The following is a 19,590-nucleotide window of genomic DNA, read 5'->3' on the forward strand; positions in this document are numbered from 1 at the left end:
AAAACGTCGGCAGGTCAACGTTGAGTAGCGTCTTCAGTCTTGCTGCTAGTAGCAGTGCTTTCGCTTCAGCTTGTACTCCCTCCGTACAACAATGTAAGACGTTTTAGTTATTTTTTTGGTTCACTCACTTTCGTCTGTATCTAGTCTATTTTTAGTATGTAGGTTCACTTCTTTTAGTATGTATCTAGTTTATTTTAAAAGGATCTACAACATCTTTTATTACTGCACAGAGGGGAACCAATGAAGCTACGGATGTGGATGCTTGAATCATGATCACTCGAGCTAATGGTTGATTGAAACCCTAGTTCCAGTGAATTAATTGTTTTTCATGACGAAAAATTAGGCCCGTCTCGAGGAATTGAACACAGCTAAGGGTGTTCATCAAAGAACCCGTCAAAATCAGCGTAATGCCTAATGGAGGTGATTGGTTAGTTTTTTTTAAATGACTTGCGGAACTGTAGCCCGTTTAAGACGGTGTAAAGAAACCAGTGATGAACACCACTGAATACAACACAAGAAGTTTATCATCGCTTGCTTTCTTGAGCTCCTTTTGGTCTGACGTGGTCATCGACTGCCGGTCGATCGCCTCCATCTCACGTGTCTCCTTCTTCCGGACCTTCATCGTCACCGCCGTCATCCTCCCTTTCCGAACAACCACCCTCCCGTCCATGTCCACTTCGTCCTAAAAATATTTCAGCAAGTTCTCAACTCAGCTTTGTAAAAAACACTTGCACAAGCTAGAATGAAAAGATGCAACTAAAACAAGAATTCTGCAACTTCAGAAAATGGGACTTGAATGAAACTGAAAAACGTCTGAAGTGGAATGCTATCATGTGGAGTTAATGCTTAGTCTGGGCCATGATGAGAATGTGCCCTTAATGCTGGGTGTGCTGCGGCTGAAAATGTCATAGCCTTAGTTTGTTCGGGAATATAGCGCAACAAGTTTATCATAGCTTGCTTCCTTGAGCTCCCTTTGGTCTAGACGTGGTCATCCACTGCCGCCCAATCGCCACCAGCTCGCCAGTGTCCTTCTTACGGACTTCCGTCGTTACCGCCGTCATCCTCCCTTTCCGGTCGACCACCCTCCCATCCATCTCCACTTCGTCCTAAAAACATTTCAGCAAGTTTTTTACGTCAGCTTTGTGGGGGAAAAAAATGCCCGCGGGAGAAGGAAAGAAATGCAGCTAAAACCTGAGTTTCTGCAACTTCAGAAACTGTGACTTGATGGAAACTGAAAAAATGTCTGAAATGGAATGCTGGAATGTGGAAGCAATGCTTAGTTTGGGCCATGATGAGAATGAGCCCTTAAAGCTCGGTGTGCCTCGGCTCACACCCTCAATTTGTCCAGGAATATCCCTTTTAGGGTAACATAACCGCTGCACTGCATTGTGTTCCATTAACGGAAGAGGAAACAAAACTATGCAAGCCCTGGTGGAGAAACCACCATTGCATTGTCTGTTACGGAGTACTTTTATTACAGGAACAAGAAATTGTTGAAATGTCTCAAGAAAAGCATCTATGAATGGATACTCTACTCCGACTTTACAAAGTATACAGGTTCAGAAGGAATAACTAACCAAATGCTCCGAGCCCAGAAAGCAGCTTTCGAGGAAAGACCAAGCTCGCCTAATCCAGTTTTATATGAAATAATTTAATATATGGACCACAGAACCTAATTGCCGCCGTAAACAGTGTGAATTAAGTAATCTACTTTCTGATAGTATAGGAGTATTTTATTTGAGGAGCAGTTCAGACAGAATTTTGAAGTATCCCCATCACAAGAAAAAAGAATTTAGAAGTATTGGATTATGCATAAACATCCCTCATAAGGCTCATAATCTAATTAACAGTTTAGCACTTTCTAGTCCTGACTCCTTGCCAACCTATATTATCGATAGGATAGAATGATTAGACATGTGAGAAGTGCTACAGTTGATGAAATTGGACGTGGCTACCCGCATAACGATCGCTAGACTACTTTTTATCCCAATAAATATATAAACGACATTTTTTTTGTTGAATTTGGGGAAGGAACAGGGCGAGAGAACGCACATGGTGCTTGGCCGGTGCGAAGTAGGAGATGTCGTAGTGGAGGGAGACCTTGATGATGCCCTCCACCGACATGATCGCCGCCGCGCAGACGTCGTCCACCGCCGCAGCGATCGCCCCCGCGTGCCAGTTCCCCTCCGCGTCCTGCATACACACACACACACACACACACACACGATCGAGAGTCAATTGGAGCCCAGCAAGAGGAAATCGATCAGAGAAAGGCGAGGGCCGGGGTCGCGCGCGCACGGTGAGGTGGGCGGGCACGCGGAGCGAGCAGAGGGCGCGGCCGCGCTCGGCGAGGGCCACGCGCACGCCGGACAGCGGCAGCGCGTTGAACGCCCTGCGGCCGTCGCCGCCGCCTGCGGCGTCCTTTCCGATGGCGCCGGCGTCCTCGAGCCACTTGCGGGCCGCGACCGCCATCCACGCCGGCGGCGCCGGGTCGCCCATGCTCCCGCCGTGCGAGCGCAGGGTGCGTCGGCGGCGTGCGCGGTGGTATCGTGGAGGAGCGGGCTTTGGTTTGACTCGACGACAGGGAAGACCCAAGGCTACTTGACGGGGGTGTTTGTTTGCTCTGCTTCCCCCATTTCTCGTCAAACTTAGTACGGAGTACTACTTAGAAGGAAACCGAGATGTGCAAGAACTATTCTAAATTTGATTCGAAGGGTAAGGGAATTCATTTGATTTTTCAAATTCTTAGTAAATTTTCTATACAATATTTTTATTCATAGGATTTAGTTCTAGAGCATTTTTTCCTAAGTATATTTGTACACTATAATTTTTAAAAGAGATGCTCTCTCCACTCAATTCTCACTGAAAAATACCATTATGTGAACTACTAGATCATAAGGAAAGATGTCTCTTTGGCATGTGAGAATGATTTGAGCTGTATGAAGGAAACGTCCCACATACGGTTTGTTTTGGGGAGGAGGAGTCCGACAGGGTCTCCCTACTGGCTTGGACCGGACCTAAGTAAAAGTGAATTGGTTGGACTGCCCATCCCAACCCCAGATATGCTGGAATTCGTGAAGAGCAGGTGTGTGATGGCAACAACTCCGTGTGTACCAACTCGTTAGAACTTCAAATCAGATTGTTGTAGTAAGGTCTTTTTTCCCCACAAGGGTGACTCGAGAATTTATATCGAACTCTTGGAAAATTGGCGCAGAGATGTCTTTTGTTCTCCTCTTCAAACAACCTACAAAATAAAGTATTTGCCTTGTATCCCAATTTCATCATGTGGTTGTCAAGCTGAAATAAACTTGTAAATACAAAAAATAAAACAATGTACGAAAAGACAAGACAAATAAAAAGTAAGATAAAGGTCTTTTGGGGTTTTTGTTTGTCTTTGCAAAATAGTAAAAGTGTTTTTGTATTTTAGGATTTAATTAAAGCATAAAAAATAAAATATGATGAAAGTATTATAAAGTTGTTTCGTATCATAAAAAGTAAAGTGGGGTTCATAGATTCACTTGACTATTCTCTTATAAGGTGTAATAAATTCAGCCATTGCATTAGACATTGGCATTGCCTCATGCCCGAACACCTTGATGGACTGCAAGAACACATGGTCATTTGTGCATGTTTTTGTGAAAGTATTATTTTTGGTTTTTATATCGTGTCCTAACAAGGAGCGTAGGAGGATATTTATATGCGGTGTTTCCCAAGGTGTCACAAGTCTTAGGTGAATTCACTGCAAGAACTGAAATCGAAAATGGTGAATATGATTAAGGAAATTTGAAGTGTTGAAAGTGAAATAAAGTAAAGTGCATAAAAATAAACAACTATTAAGAAGTAAACGAGTTTCTGCAGATGAAAAAGTAGGCGCGGGGGGATTCAGTTCATGATGATAGTAAATGTTCCTGGTGGAATAAATGTGATAAGTGAATATGATTCTTCTTATTTATATATGAGTATGCAAGCAACCCAAAAGAGAGAAAGACTCCTCTTGGTATATTTCACCTTTCTCCAATGATCCTTCTGTCTGTTACCAAAGCCATGGTCAGTGCATCTATTAAGGTGATTAAACCAGATCAAAGCTTTAAACTTGGTGGTTCGTTGTTATTCCTTGAGTATTGCTAGATCCCCTTTGATATCGACTGTCTCACTCAGGGATCGCCGATTCACAAGCAAACAAGTTCCTGTCTATGAATTCTTCAGATCATGTTACATGGACCCTTAAAATTAGATAACGACATTAGATGCACATATACATTCATTCTCATACATAATCATCTTAATCATAAATTCACAAATGAATGAAATAAAATTGGCACAACATAGTACGTGCAGGCGGTACAGTCGGCCCTGCCCGTACGGGTGACCTCTAAACCTTATGCTACGCCTGGATCAAATTGGCTTCAAAAAGAAATATCTTTATTTTGTTGCAATTAGCTCATAAATGTCCTCGGATCCTCAATAAATGATGATTTCCTGAAATACATAATTCAAAACAAGGTTTCACCTGGATTGCGACATTAACATTAGTTGAAACACAAAATATAATGAAAACCCAATGAAACCAAGTGATAGGTGGTGAAGAATCTGTAGTATAAAAGCATCGAAATTTGGAGCTATTGATACGTCTCCGACGTATCGATAATTTCTTGTGTTCCATGCCACATTATTGATGATATCTACATGTTTTATGCACACTTTATGTCATATTCGTGCATTTTCTGGAACTAACCTATTAACAAGATGCCGAAGTGCCAGTTGCTGTTTTTGGTTTCAGAAATCCTAGTAAAGAAATATTCTCGGAATTGGACGAAATCAACGCCCAGGGTCCTATTTTGCCACGAAGCTTCCAGAAGACCGAAGAGGAGATGAAGTGGGGCCACGAGGTGGCCAAACCATAGGGCGGCGCGGCCCAGGCCTTGGCCGCGCCGACCTATAGTGTGGGCCCCTCGTGTGGCCCCCTGACCTGCCCTTCTGCCTACAAATAGCCTTCGTCGCGAAACCCCCAGTACCGAGAGCCACGATACGGAAAACCTTACTGAGACGCCGCCGCCGCCAATCCCATCTCGGGGGATTCTGGAGATCTCCTCCGGCACCCTGCCGGAGAGGGGATTCATCTCCCGGAGGACTCTTCACCGCCATGGTCGCCTCCGGAGTGATGAGTGAGTAGTTCACCCCTAGACTATGGGTCCATAGCAGTAGCTAGATGGTTGTCTTCTCCTCATTGTGCTTCATTGTTGGATCTTGTGAGCTGCCTAACATGATCAAGATCATCTATCTGTAATACTATATGTTGTGTTTGTCGGGATCCGATGGATAGAGAATACTATGTTATGTTAATTATCAAGTTATTACCTATGTGTTGTTTATGATCTTGCATGCTCTCCGTTATTAGTAGAGGCTCTGGCCAAGTTTTTGCTCTTAACTCCAAGAGGGAGTATTTATGCTCGATAGTGGGTTCATGCCTCCATTGAATCTGGGACAGTGACAGAAAGTTCTAAGGTTGTGGATGTGATGTTGCTACTAGGGATAAAACATTGATGCTATGTCTAAGGATGTAGTTATTGATTACATTACGCACCGTACTTAATGCAATTGTCTGTTGTTTTGCAACTTAATACTGGAAGGGGTTCAGATGATAACCTGAAGGTGGACTTTTTAGGCATAGATGCATGCTGGATAGCGGTCTATGTACTTTGTCGTAATGCCCAATTAAATCTCACTATATTTATCATGTCATGTATGTGCATTGTTATGCCCTCTCTATTTGTCAATTGCCCGACTGTAATTTGTTCACCCAACATGCTTTTATATTATGGGAGAGACACCTCTAGTGAACTGTGGACCCCGGTCCTATTCTTTACATCGCATACAATCTACTGCAATACTTGTTTTACTGTTTTCTGCAAACAATCATCTTCCACACAATACGGTTAATCCTTTGTTACAGCAAGCCGGTGAGATTGACAACCTCACTGTTTCGTTGGGGCAAAGTACTTTGGTTGTGTTGTGCAGGTTCCACGTTGGCGCCGGAATCTCTGGTGTTGCACCGCACTACATCCCGCCGCCATCAACCTTCAACGTGCTTCTTGACTCCTACTGGTTCGATTAAACCTTGGTTTCTTATCGAGGAAACTTGCCGCTGTGCGCATCACACCTTCCTCTTGGGGTTCCCAACGGACGTGTCAACTACACGCATCAAGCAAATTTCTGGCGCCGTTGCCGGGGAGATCAAGACACGCTGCAAGGGGAGTCTCCACTTCCCAATCTCTTTACTTTGTTTTTTGTCTTGCTTTATTTTATTTACTACTTTGTTTGCTGCATTATATCAAAACACAAAAAAATTAGTTGCTAGCTTTACTTTATTTACTGCCTTGCACTCTATATCAAAAACACAAAAAAATTAGTTACTTGCATTTACTTTACTTGATTCATCATGTTTCCTTTTAATTTTACCACGAAAGACATACCGGTAGGACGTGGGTATATAGTTGGGAGAAATAATATAGAAGAATTTTTCAATCATGTTAGTACCTTTGAAGATTTTGAAGATAGACACTTGGTAAAACTTGCTCCTACTTATGAAATTGCTGCTGCTGCTTTAGTTCGCATGTTGGAAACTAAATTTGTTAATCTCAATCCTATAATCCAACACATGTTTCTTACACTCGGTGATATGGAAGAAGGGGAAAAGAAAGATTTTGTTTTAGAAACCCTTCTTAGAGAATTTAGTGGTATAGCAAGAGAAGCTAGAAAGGTCTTTAGTAAATACAAGATGCTTGGTTCTTATACCAATTTTGCTAGTATCCTTGAAAAGATGGACATGGAGAGAGTGAGGTACACTAATAATATTAATGATGGTGGGGAGATCAAAGCGCCGATACCATGTAAGCTCCTAGCGATAAATGAAGCGCTAGAAAATAACTATGCTTGGCTTGTTCCTGAAAATTTGTTTGATGAGAGTAGCAAGCCCAAGACTAATGAAAAGGGAGCCGCTGAAACTTATGTATCCAATATACTATGCATGGTTGAGAAAACTCCAAACCCCGCTGAAGATTCACCGTCTCTCGATAATACTTGATTTACACTTTCTGCGCCTAGCTGAAAGGCGTTAAAGAAAAGCGCTTATGGGAGACAACCCATGTTTTTACTACAGTATTTTTGTTTTATATTTGAGTCTTGGAAGTTGTTTACTACTGTATCAAACTCTCCTTATCTTAGTTTTGTGTTTTGTTGTGCCAAGTAAAGTCTTTGATAGTAAAGTTCATACTAGATTTGGATTACTGCGCAGTTTCAGATTTCTTTGCTGTCACGAATTTCGACCTGCCTCTCTGTAGGTAGCTCAGAAAAATATGCCAATTTACGTGCGTGATCCTCGGATATGTATGCAACTTTCATTCAATTTTGGAATTTTCATTTGAGCAAGTCTGTGCCATTTTAAAATTCGTCTTTACGAACTGTTCTGTTTTGACAGATTCTGCCTTTTATTTCGCATTGCCTCTTTTGCTATGTTGGATGAATTTCTTTGATCCATTAATGTCCAATAGCTTTATGCAATGTCCAGAAGTGTTAAGAATGATTATGTCACCTCCGAACATGTTAATTTTTATTGTGCACTAATCCTCTAATGAGTTGTTTCGAGTTTGGTGTGGAGGAAGTTTTCAAGGATCAAGAGAGGAGTATGATGCAATATGATCAAGGAGAGTGAAAGCTCTAAGCTTGGGGATGCCCCGATGGTTCACCCCTGCATATTCTAAGAAGACTCAAGCATCTAAGCTTGGGGATGCCCAAGGCATCCCCTTCTTCATCGATAACATTATCAGGTTCCTCCCCTGAAACTATATTTTTATTCCGTCACATCTTATGTGCTTTGCTTGGAGCGTCAGTTTGTTTTTGTTTTTGTTTTTGTTTGAATAAAATGGATCCTAGCATTCACTGTATGGGAGAGAGACACGCTCCGCTGTTGCATATGGACAAGTATGTCCTTGGCTTTACTCATAGTATTCATGGTGAAGTTTCTTCTTCGTTAAATTGTTATATGGTTGGATTTGGAAAATGCTACATGTAGTAATTCTAAAATGTCTTGAATAATGTGATACTTGGCAATTGTTGTGCTCATGTTTAAGCTCTTGCATCATATACTTTGCAAGCATTAATGAAGAAACACCTAGAGCTTGCTAATTTGGTTTGCATATTTGGTCTCTCTAAAGTCTAGATAATATCTAGTATTGAGTTTTGAACAACAAGGAAGACGGTGTAGATTCTTATAATATTTACAATATGTCTTTTATGTGAGTTTTGCTGCACCGGTTCTGTCACACCCCAATTTTGAAACCTTGATTTATTGTCCTTAGTGCAAAAATTAGGGGGAACAAAAACTTTTTCTTTAGACTAATTAAGATGAATTGTCTTGATCTGTTTGTTATGATGAATTGCCTTGATACGTTGGTAGATGAATTGTCTTGATTTGCTTGTTGAGTTTTGTCTTGAGCTGCCTCATAGATCAACACCTCTAGTGGTCAAACAAACAACTCACCAAAATAAAACACATATGTGACTTAGGAAAACTTGTTTTCCTTTTTACTACATCAAACCCTTGTCCTAATGGCAACATGAGTGTGTCATCTTAATATTCCTCTTTGTGAAAATCTAGCTCAAATCATCCTTAATTCAAAACTTGGTATCATCTACCCTTGAGAACACTCCTCCCTAAAATTAGCTTTCTTTCTCAAACACCCTATTGTTTTTCCTTCTTTAGTTTTGATCACAAAACTACTTCTAGTTTTATTAAATCTTCCCAAAATATTTCTTCAAAGAAAACAAGGAACTGAAATGGATTTTGTTTTCCATCCCATTTCTACCAAGTACTGGTCTCTAAAACTTTTCTTCCTATTTTGCTTTCCTTTTTACAAAAAGGCTTGCTATGGTATTTATACCATTTCTTGTTTATTTTAGGTTTGAGAAAACTCTACCTTACTTGAGAAAGTAAGTAGAATATTTTGAACTCCTATGTTCCAACTAGTTTTCTCTCAACATCTTCAAAATTCCATTTCACTTGAGTTCATTCCCAATTGTCTCTAGACAATTGAGGTGTGTCCCATACCTTTCAATTAAACTCTTTTTCAAATGGCAACTCTTGCACATCTTATGCACATCTCTGATCCACCACATTGTATCCCCTCCATCCTCCAATTTTTGATCAAATGGATGATCATTTGATACTTCCAAATCACTCCCAATTGACCTCTTATTTGAAGAACAACTTATATTTCTTCATGTCTATCTCACTCCTATATTTCTTTCCATCATCACCTTGACCTCATGAATTGGAGATTCATGTCACCATATTCATCCTTGTGAGTATATGGTTATTTCACTCACCATCTCTCTTAACCTTGCCCTATCATTGACTAAACCACCATCACCATCCCATCTATCTTGACATGCTCATGCATTGTTGCATTTGGTCAATCCCAATCCTTTCAATTTTGAATTCAAATGAAAACTTCTATTCATCAACTCTACCTCGAGAATTATCTTCTTCATAAGTTGGTCTCAACCAGAGTGGTGGAGATTATTCTCATGGCACATGTCACCTTCATACCCCTTTTTATCTATATGTATCTACTCATATTCTTATCATCATCAAAGTCACTCATAGACATCATCTCCTCAACATCATGTCTTGGACTATACACATGAGTGTTGTGCATCTCTCTCATTGTTCCCTTGTGTTTGGCAAAAATGGAGCCGGCCAATTATGTTGGCATGACAATTTCGGCCAGCCATTTTCCTCCTCACTTTCTTCCTCCACAAGACTTGCCTCCCACCTAACCCAGTCATTAAATGGACAGCCACCCACCTTAGCCAATCAAAAAAGGAGGCAGCCACCCCTCTCCCTCTATAAAACCCCCCCTTGGCCGGCCACCTCCACCTTTGGCTCTCATTTTCCACTCCCCACTCATTCCCTCACTCCCTCACACCCTTCTCCTACCTCTCCCCACGAAAATACTGCTCCCCTAGCTTCCATGGCCGGCCATGGCCATGGAAAGCCACCAAGATGAAGCTCCCCTTCTCCCTCAAGCTTCCCCTCACCATGAGAGCCTCCCTCTCCATCTTCTCCCCAACCCTAGATGGTTTAATCTCATCTTCTTCTTCCTCCATTGCTAAGATTGGATCTTGATGCAGGTGCATGTTGATCCAAGCATGGAGAAGCTTGAGCAATCCTCAGATCTGAAGTTCTTGAGCAAAGTTCGTCCAAATCCCTGCAGTAATTTCTGCTATCTTGCTGTTTCAGATTCTGGTACGAATTTGTAAAATCTACCAAATCTCGTGTGCAGATCCAAATCGAGTGATTCAAAGTTCCGCGGATAGGTATTCAAAAGATCTACAACTTGGCGTTGGTCTCATCCTCAAATTCGTTACAGATACTCCCTGGTAAATAAAGTTCTGGAAACATGCAGATTCACTGTTTGTTAGATTTGTTCCGTTTTGCCAAACCTTTTTGAGCAAACTCAACTGCGGGTGAAAGCTCTCTACAATACCTTCATTTTGGCGGTGGTTTCACTTCGATTGACCTCCTGAAACTGAAATGGTTCACAGATCAAAATCTGGTCAGATCTGACTTTGTCGAATTAAACCAGGAGCTTGGAAACGAATTTTGGAATGAAACCAATTGGGTAAGAACCAGCTTTTCAATACATTTCCGATGCAGCTGACCTCATATTTTTAGGATTTTTGTACGATTTGTGGTGAATTAAACTTGTTCTATGTGTTCTGCAGACATGGCTGTTAGCTTTTAAATCCCCAAAAATCCATTTTTGAACCTAATTGAGTGATTCCAGTTCTGTAGGGCTACAGAATATTTTCTTAATCATTTCAAACAAGTTTCAAACCTTTATCTGTTCTGTAACTCCAGAGGTAAAGCAAATGGTATAGACATGCAGTAACCTTGTTAATCCATTTGTGAGAGTTTCAGAAGCAATTTGAATCCAAATCCAATTGTGTGTGCATCTCTGTTTAAATATCTTTCAAATGCCAGTGGTCTCATATTTTTAGGATTTTTCTACGATTTATGACATACAGATCTTGTTTTCTGTACAGTCAGATTCAAAGAAATTCCTAAAATTGCAGGATTAATATTTTTGAGTGAATCCAATTGGGTTAGTCTTGTATTAGTACTGGCCTTCTAGGAAAAATACTGTTAGTCTCTGTTCATGCTTATTGGTTACCGAAAATAACATGTGTGTGCTACATGAGTTGTTGAAGCAAAACCTTTCGGTTTATCTAAAACCCTTGACCAACTCTTTTTAGTAAAGATGGGCAACCTTTGTTTTATGCTTGCAAAGCAAAACCTCTGCAACTTAACATTAGCTCTTTTGTTTAGCTTGAGTTTTCAAATGATGTGTGATGGCGTGTATTTCACACGTTCGTTGGGCAACCCCAAGAGGAAGGTATGATGCGCACAGCAGCAAGTTTTCCCTCAGAAAGAAACCAAGGTTTATCGAACCAGGAGGAGCCAAGAAGCACGTTGAAGGTTGATGGCGGCGAGATGTAGTGCGGCGCAACACCAGGGATTCTGGCGCCAACGTGGAACCTGCACAACACAACCAAAGTACTTTGCCCCAACGAAACAGTGAGGTTGTCAATCTCACCGGCTTGCTGTAACAAAGAGTTAACCGTATTGTGTGGAAGATGATTGTTTGCAGAAAACAGTAGAACAAGTATTGCAGTAGATTGTATTTCAGTAAAGAGAGTTGGACCGGGGTCCACAGTTCACTAGAGGTGTCTCTCCCATAAGACGAACAGCATGTTGGGTGAACAAATTACAGTTGGGCAATTGACAAATAAAGAGAGCATGACAATGCACATACATATCATGATGAGTATAGTGAGATTTAATTGGGCATTACGACAAAGTACATAGACCGCCATCCAACTGCATCTATGCCTAAAAAGGCCACCTTCAGGTTATCATCCGAACCCCCTCCAGTATTAAGTTGCAAGCAACAGACAATTGCATTAAGTATGGTGCGTAATGTAATCAACAACTACATCCTTAGACATAGCATCAATGTTTTATCCCTAGTGGCAACAGCACAACACAACCTTAGAACTTTCGTCACCTGTCCTGTGTGTCAATGCAGGCATGAACCCACTATCGAGCATAAGTACTCCCTCTTGGAGTTACAAGCATCTACTTGGCCAGAGCATCTACTAGTAACGGAGAGCATGCAAGATCATAAACAACACATAAGCATAACTTTGATAATCAACATAACAAGTATTCTCTATTCATCGGATCCCAACAAACGCAACATATAGAATTACAGATAGATGATCTTGATCATGTTAGGCAGCTCACAAGATCCGACAATGATAGCACAATGGGGAGAAGACAACCATCTAGCTACTGCTATGGACCCATAGTCCAGGGGTAGACTACTCACACATCACACCGGAGGCGACCATGGCGGCGTAGAGTCCTCCGGGAGATGATTCCCCTCTCCGGCAGGGTGCCGGAGGCTATCTCCTGTATCCCACGAGATGTGATCGGCGGCGGCGGCGTCTCCGGAAGGTTTTCCGTATCGTGGTTCTCGGCACCGGGGTTTTCGTCACGGAGGCTATTTGTAGGCGGAAGGGCAGAGTCGGGGGCCGACGAGGGGCCACACCATAGGGCGGCGCGGGCCCCCCTGGGCCGCGCCGCCACGTGGTGTCGCCACCTCGTGGCCCCACTTCGTGTGTTCTTCGGTCTTCTGGAAGCTCCGTGGAAAAATAGGCCCCTGGGCTTTGATTTCGTCCAATTCCGAGAATATTTCCTTACTAGGATTTCTGAAACCAAAAACAGCAGAAAACAGCAACTGGCACTTCGGCATCTTGTTAATAGGTTAGTTCCAGAAAATGCACGAATATGACATAAAGTATGCATAAAACATGTAGATATCATCAATAATGTGGCATGGAACATAAGAAATTATCGATACGTCGGAGACGTATCAGCATCCCCAAGCTTAGTTCTGCTCGTCCCGAGCAGGTAAAACGATAACACAGATAATTTCTGGAGTGACATGCCATCATAATCTTGATCATACTATTTGTAAAGCATATGTAGTGAATGCAGCGATCAAAACAATGTGTATGACATGAGTAAACAAGTGAATCATATAGCAAAGACTTTTCATGAATAGCACTTCAAGACAAGCATCAATAAGTCTTGCATAAGAGTTAACTCATAAAGCAATAATTCAAAGTAAAGGTATTGAAGCAACACAAAAGAAGATTAAGTTTCAGCGGTTGCTTTCAACTTGTAACATGTATATCTCATGGATATTGTCAACATAGAGTAATATAATAAGTGCAATAAGCAAGTATGTAGGAATCAATGCACAGTTCACACAAGTGTTTGCTTCTTGAGGTGGAGAGAAATAGGTGAACTGACTCAACATTGAAAGTAAAAGAATGGTCCTCATAGAGGAAAAGCATCGATTGCTATATTTGTGCTAGAGCTTTGATTTTGAAAACATGAAACAATTTTGTCAACGGTAGTAATAAAGCATATGCATCATGTAAATTATATCTTATAAGTTGCAAGCCTCATGCATAGTGTACTAATAGTGCCCGCACCTTGTCCTAATTAGCTTGGACTACCTGGATTATCACCGCAATACATATGCTTTAACCAAGTATCACAAAGGGGTACCTCTATGCCGCCTGTACAAAGGTCTAAGGAGAAAGCTCGCATTTGGATTTCTCGCTTTTGATTATTCTCAACTTAGACATCCATACCGGGACAACATAGACAACGAGATAATGGACTCCTCTTTTAATGCTTTAAGCATTCAACAACAATTAATTCTTTTCTCATTAGAGATTTGAGGATGTTTGTCCAAAACTGAAACTTCCACCATGGAACATGGCTTTAGTTAGCGGCCCAATGTTCTTCTCTCACAATATGCATGCTCAAACCATTCAACTCAGAGTAGATCGCCCTTACTTCAGACAAGACGAACATGCATAGCAACTCACATGAAATTCAACAATGAGTTGATGGCGTTCCCCAGTAAACATGGTTATCGCACAACAAGCAACTTAATAAGAGATAAAGTGCATAATTACATATTCAATACCACAATAGTTTTTAAGCTATTTGTCCCATGAGCTATATATTGCAAAGGTGAATGATGGAATTTTAAAGGTAGCACTCAAACAATTTACTTTGGAATGGCGGAAAATACCATGTAGCATAGGTAGGTATGGTGGACACAAATGGCATAGTGGTTGGCTCAAGTATTTTGGATGCATGAGAAGTATTCCCTCTCGATACAAGGTTTAGGCTAGCAAGGCTTATTTGAAACAAACACAAGGATGAACCGGTGCAGCAAAACTCACATAAAAGACATATTGAAAACATTATAAGACTCTACACCGTCTTCCTTGTTGTTCAAACTCAATACTAGAAATTATCTAGACCTTAGAGAAACCAAATATGCAAACCAAATTTTAGCATGCTCTATGTATTTCTTCATTAATGGGTGCAAAGTATATGATGCAAGAGCTTAAACATGAGCACAACAATTGCCAAGTATCACATTACCCAAGACATTTATAGCAATTACTACATGTATCATTTTCCAATTCCAACCATATAACAATTTAACGAAGGAGAAACTTCGCCATGAATACTATGAGTAGAAACCAAGGACATACTTGTCCATATGCTACAGCGGAGCGTGTCTCTCTCCCATAAAGTGAATGCTAGGATCCATTTTATTCAAACAAAACAAAAACAAAAACAAACCGACGCTCCAAGAAAAAGCACATAAGATGTGATGGAATAAAAATATAGTTTCAGGGGAGGAACCTGATAATGTTGTCGATGAAGAAGGGGATGCCTTGGGCATCCCCAAGCTTAGACGCTTGAGTCTTCTTGATATATGCAGGGGTGAACCACCGGGTGCATCCCCAAGCTTAGAGCTTTCACTCTCCTTGATCATGTTGCATCATACTCCTCTCTTGATCCTTGAAAACTTCCTCCACACCAAACTCGAAACAACTCATTAGAGGGTTAGTGCACATTATAAATTGACATATTCAGAGGTGACACAATCATTCTTAACACTTCTGGACATTGCATAATGCTACTGGACATTAGTGGATCAAAGAAATTCATCCAACATAGCGAAAGAGGCAATGCGAAATAAAAGGCAGAATCTGTCAAAACAGAACAGTTCGTATTGACGAATTTTAAAATGGCACCAGACTTGCTCAAATTAAAATGCTCAAATTGAATGAAAGTTGCATACATATCTGAGGATCATGCACGTAAATTGGCTTAATTTTCTGAGTTACCTACAGGGAGGTGGACCCAGATTCGTGACAGCAAAGAAATCTGGAACTGTGCAGTAATCCAAATCTAGTACTTACTTTTCCATCAACGGCTTAACTTGGCACAACAAAACACAAAACTAAGATAAGGAGAGGTTGCTACAGTAGTAAACAACTTCCAAGACACAAAATAAAAACAAAGTACTGTAGGTAAAAACATGGGTTGTCTCCCATAAGCGCTTTTCTTTAACGCCTTTCAGCTAGGCGCAGAAAGTGTGTATCAAGTATTATCAAGAGATGAAGTGTCAACATCATAATTTGTTCTCATAATAGAATCAAAAGGTACCTTCATTCTCTTTCTAGGGAAGTGTTCCATACCTTTCTTGAGAGGAAATTGATATTTTATATTACCTTCCTTCATATCAATGGTAGCACCAACAGTTCGAAGAAAAGGTCTTCCCAATATAATGGGACAAGATGCATTGCATTCAATATCCAAGACAACAAAATCAACGGGAACCAGGTTATTGTTAACGGTAATGCGAACATTATCAACTTTACCCAAAGGTTTCTTTGTAGAATGATCAGCAAGATTAACATCCAAATAACAATTTTTCAGCGGTGGCAAGTCAAGCATATTATAAATTTTCTTAGGCATAACAGAAATACTTGCACCAAGATCACATAAAGCATTACAATCAAAATCTTTAACTTTCATCTTAATGATGGGCTCCCAACCATCCTCTAGCTTTTTAGGAATAGAGGCTTCACGCTCTAGTTTCTCTTCTCTAGCTTTTATGAGGGCATTTGTAATATGATGCGTGAAAGCCAAATTTATAGCACTAGCATTAGGACTTTTAGCAAGTTTTTGCAAGAACTTTATAACTTCAGAGATGTGGCAATCATCAAAATTCAAACCATTATAATCTAAAGCAATGGGATCATCATCCCCAATGTTGGAAAAAATTTCAGCAGCTTTATCACAGCAGTTTCAGCTAGTTTTAGCGCTTTCAGTGCAGTTTTTCGCGCTTTGCATTAGAAGTGGAAACATTGCTAACACCAATTCTTTTATTAGTATGAGTTGAAGGTGCAGCAACATGTGTAGCATTAGCATTACTAGTGGTGGTAATAGTCCAAACTTTAGCTATATTCTTCTCTTTAGCTAGTTTTTCATTTTCTTCTCTATCCCACCTAGCACGCAGTTCAGCCATTAATCTTATATTCTCATTAATTCTAACTTGAATGGCATTTGCTGTAGTAGTAATTTTATTATGATGATTCTCATTAGGCAAAACTTTTGATTTCAAAAGATCAACATCAGCAGCAAGACTATCAACTTTAGAAGCAAGTATATCAATTTTCCCAAGCTTTTCTTCAACAGATTTGTTAAAAGCAGTTTGTGTACTAATAAATTCTTTAAGCATGGCTTCAAGTCCAGGGGGTGAACTCCTATTATTGTTGTAAGAATTCCCATAAGAATTACCATAGCCGTTGCCATTATTATAAGGATATGGCCTATAGTTGTTACTAGAATTGTTCCGGTAAGCATTGTTGTTGAAATTATTATTTTTAATGAAGTTTACATCAACATGTTCTTCTTGTGCAACCAATGAAGCTAATGGAACATTATTAGGATCAATATTAGTCCTATCATTCACAAGCATAGACATAATAGCATCAATCTTATCACTCAAGGAAGAGGTTTCTTCGACAGAATTTACCTTCTTACCTTGTGGAGCTCTCTCCGTGTGCCATTCAGAGTAGTTGATCATCATATTATCAAGAAGCTTTGTTGCTTCACCAAGAGTGATGGACATAAAGGTACCTCCAGCAGCTGAATCCAATAAATTCCGTGAAGAAAAATTTAGTCCTGCATAGAAGGTTTGGATGATCATCCAAGTAGTCAGTCCATGGGTTGGGCAATTTTTAACCAGAGATTTCATTCTTTCCCAAGCTTGAGCAACATGTTCAGTATCTAATTGTTTAAAATTCATTATGCTACTCCTCAAAGATATAATTTTAGCAGGGGGATAATATCTACCAATAAAAGCATCCTTGCATTTAGTCCATGAATCAATACTATTCTTAGGCAGAGATAGCAACCAATCTTTAGCTCTTCCTCTTAATGAGAAAGGGAACAATTTTAGTTTAATAATATCACCATCTACATCTTTATATTTTTGCATTTCACATAGTTCAACAAAATTATTAAGATGGGCAGCAGCATCATCAGAACTAATTCCAGAAAATTGATCTTTCATGACAAGATTCAGTAAAGCAGGTTTAATTTCAAAGAATTCTGCTGTAGTAGCAGGTGGAGCAATATGTGTGCATAAGAAATCATTATTATTTGTGGTTGTGAAGTCACACAACTTAGTATTTTCAGCGTTGGCCATTTTAGCAACAGTAAATAAAGCAAACTAGATAAAGTAAATGCAAGTAACTAATTTTTTTGTGTTTTCGATATAGCAAACAAGATAACAAATAAAGTAAAACTAGCAACTAATTTTTTTGTATTTTGATTTAGTGCAGCAAACAAAGTAGTAAATAAAACTAAGCAAGACAAAAACAAAGTAAAGAGATTGAGAAGTGGAGACTCCCCTTGCAGCGTGTCTTGATCTCCCCGGCAACGGCGCCAGAAAAAGAGCTTGATGGCGTGTATTTCACACGTTCGTTGGGCAACCCCAAGAGGAAGGTATGATGCGCACAGCAGCAAGTTTTCCCTCGGAAAGAAACCAAGGTTTATCGAACCAGGAGGAGCCAAGAAGCACGTTGAAGGTTGATGGCGGCGAGATTTAGTGCTGCGCAAAACCAGGGATACTCGCGCCAACGTGGAACCTGCACAACACAACCAAAGTACTTTGCCCCAACGAAACAGTGAGGTTGTCAATCTCACCGGCTTGCTGTAACAAAGAGTTAACCGTATTGTGTGGAAGATGATTGTTTGCAGAAAACAGTAGAACAAGTATTGCAGTAGATTGTATTTCAGTAAAGAGAGTTGGACCGGGGTCCACAGTTCACTAGAGGTGTCTCTCCCATAAGACGAACTTGCATGTTGGGTGAACAAATTACAGTTGGGCAATTGACAAATAAAGAGAGCATGACAATGCACATACATATCATGATGAGTATAGTGAGATTTAATTGGGCATTACGACAAAGTACATAGACCGCCATCCAACCGCATCTATGCCTAAAAAGTCCACCTTCAAAGTTATCATCCGAACCCCTCCCGGTATTAAGTTGCAAGCAACAGAGACAATTGCATTAAGTATGGTGCGTAATGTAATCAACAACTACATCCTTAGACATAGCATCAATGTTTTATCCCTAGTGGCAACAGCACAACACAACCTTAGAACTTTCTCACACATCGTCCCTGTGTGTCAATGCAGGCATGAACCCACTATCGAGCATAAGTACTCCCTCTTGGAGTTACAAGCATCTACTTGGCCAGAGCATCTACTAGTAACGGAGAGCATGCAAGATCATAAACAACACATAAGCATAACTTTGATAATCAACATAACAAGTATTCTCTATTCATCGGATCCCAACAAACGCAACATATAGAATTACAGATAGATGATCTTGATCATGTTAGGCAGCTCACAAGATCCGACAATGATAGCACAATGGGGAGAAGACAACCATCTAGCTACTGCTATGGACCCATAGTCCAGGGGTAGACTACTCACACATCACACCGGAGGCGACCATGGCGGCGTAGAGTCCTCCGGGAGATGATTCCCCTCTCCGGCAGGGTGCCGGAGGCGATCTCCTGGATCCCCCGAGATGGGATCGGCGGCGGCGGCGTCTCCGGGAAGGTTTTCCGTATCGTGGTTCTCGATGCGGGGTTTTCGTCACGGAGGCTATTTGTAGGCGGAAGGGCAGAGTCGGGGGCCGACGAGGGGCCACACCATAGGGCGGCGCGGGCCCCCCCGGGCCGCGCCGCCACGTGGTGTCGCCACCTCGTGGCCCCACTTCGTGTGTTCTTCGGTCTTCTCGGAAGCTCCGTGGAAAAATAGGCCCCCGGGCTTTGATTTCGTCCAATTCCGAGAATATTTCCTTACTAGGATTTCTGAAACCAAAAACAGCAGAAACAAAGAATCGGCACTTCGGCATCTTGTTAATAGGTTAGTTCCAGAAAATGCACGAATATGACATAAAGTGTGCATAAAACATGTAGATATCATCAATAATGTGGCATGGAACATAAGAAATTATCGATACGTCGGAGACGTATCAATGTGGAATATGGTT

General features: G+C 40.8%; 1 protein-coding gene and 1 long non-coding RNA gene across 3 annotated transcripts; one reads left to right on the top strand and one right to left on the bottom strand.

Moving 5' to 3' along the window:
- Positions 1-369: 369 nt before the first annotated feature.
- Positions 370-2,596, bottom strand: LOC127342019 (uncharacterized). Of its 2 annotated transcripts, none has more exons than XM_051367956.2 (3): positions 2,299-2,596; positions 2,053-2,193; positions 370-682 (listed from the first exon to the last, which is right to left on the bottom strand). In XM_051367956.2, the coding sequence occupies exons 1-3, from the start codon at positions 2,497-2,499 to the stop codon at positions 467-469; spliced, it is 558 nt and encodes a 185-aa protein (XP_051223916.1). In that variant the 5' UTR covers positions 2,500-2,596; the 3' UTR covers positions 370-466. The 2 variants fall into 2 exon arrangements, with proteins under 2 accessions (XP_051223916.1, XP_051223917.1); XM_051367957.2 differs by lacking the exon at positions 370-682 and adding an exon at positions 778-1,106 and having other exon boundaries at positions 2,299-2,592.
- A 7,310-nt stretch (positions 2,597-9,906) lies between these two features.
- On the top strand, positions 9,907-11,833 carry LOC139829840 (uncharacterized). Its single transcript, XR_007876126.2, has 4 exons — positions 9,907-10,254; positions 10,344-10,440; positions 10,606-10,682; positions 11,390-11,833. It is a non-coding gene; the product is annotated as an uncharacterized lncRNA (long non-coding RNA).
- The last annotated feature ends 7,757 nt before the right edge of the window (positions 11,834-19,590 follow it).

The sequence above is a fragment of the Lolium perenne genome, chromosome 3, assembly GCF_019359855.2.
Source record: "Lolium perenne isolate Kyuss_39 chromosome 3, Kyuss_2.0, whole genome shotgun sequence".
Classification (NCBI taxonomy): domain Eukaryota; kingdom Viridiplantae; phylum Streptophyta; class Magnoliopsida; order Poales; family Poaceae; genus Lolium; species Lolium perenne.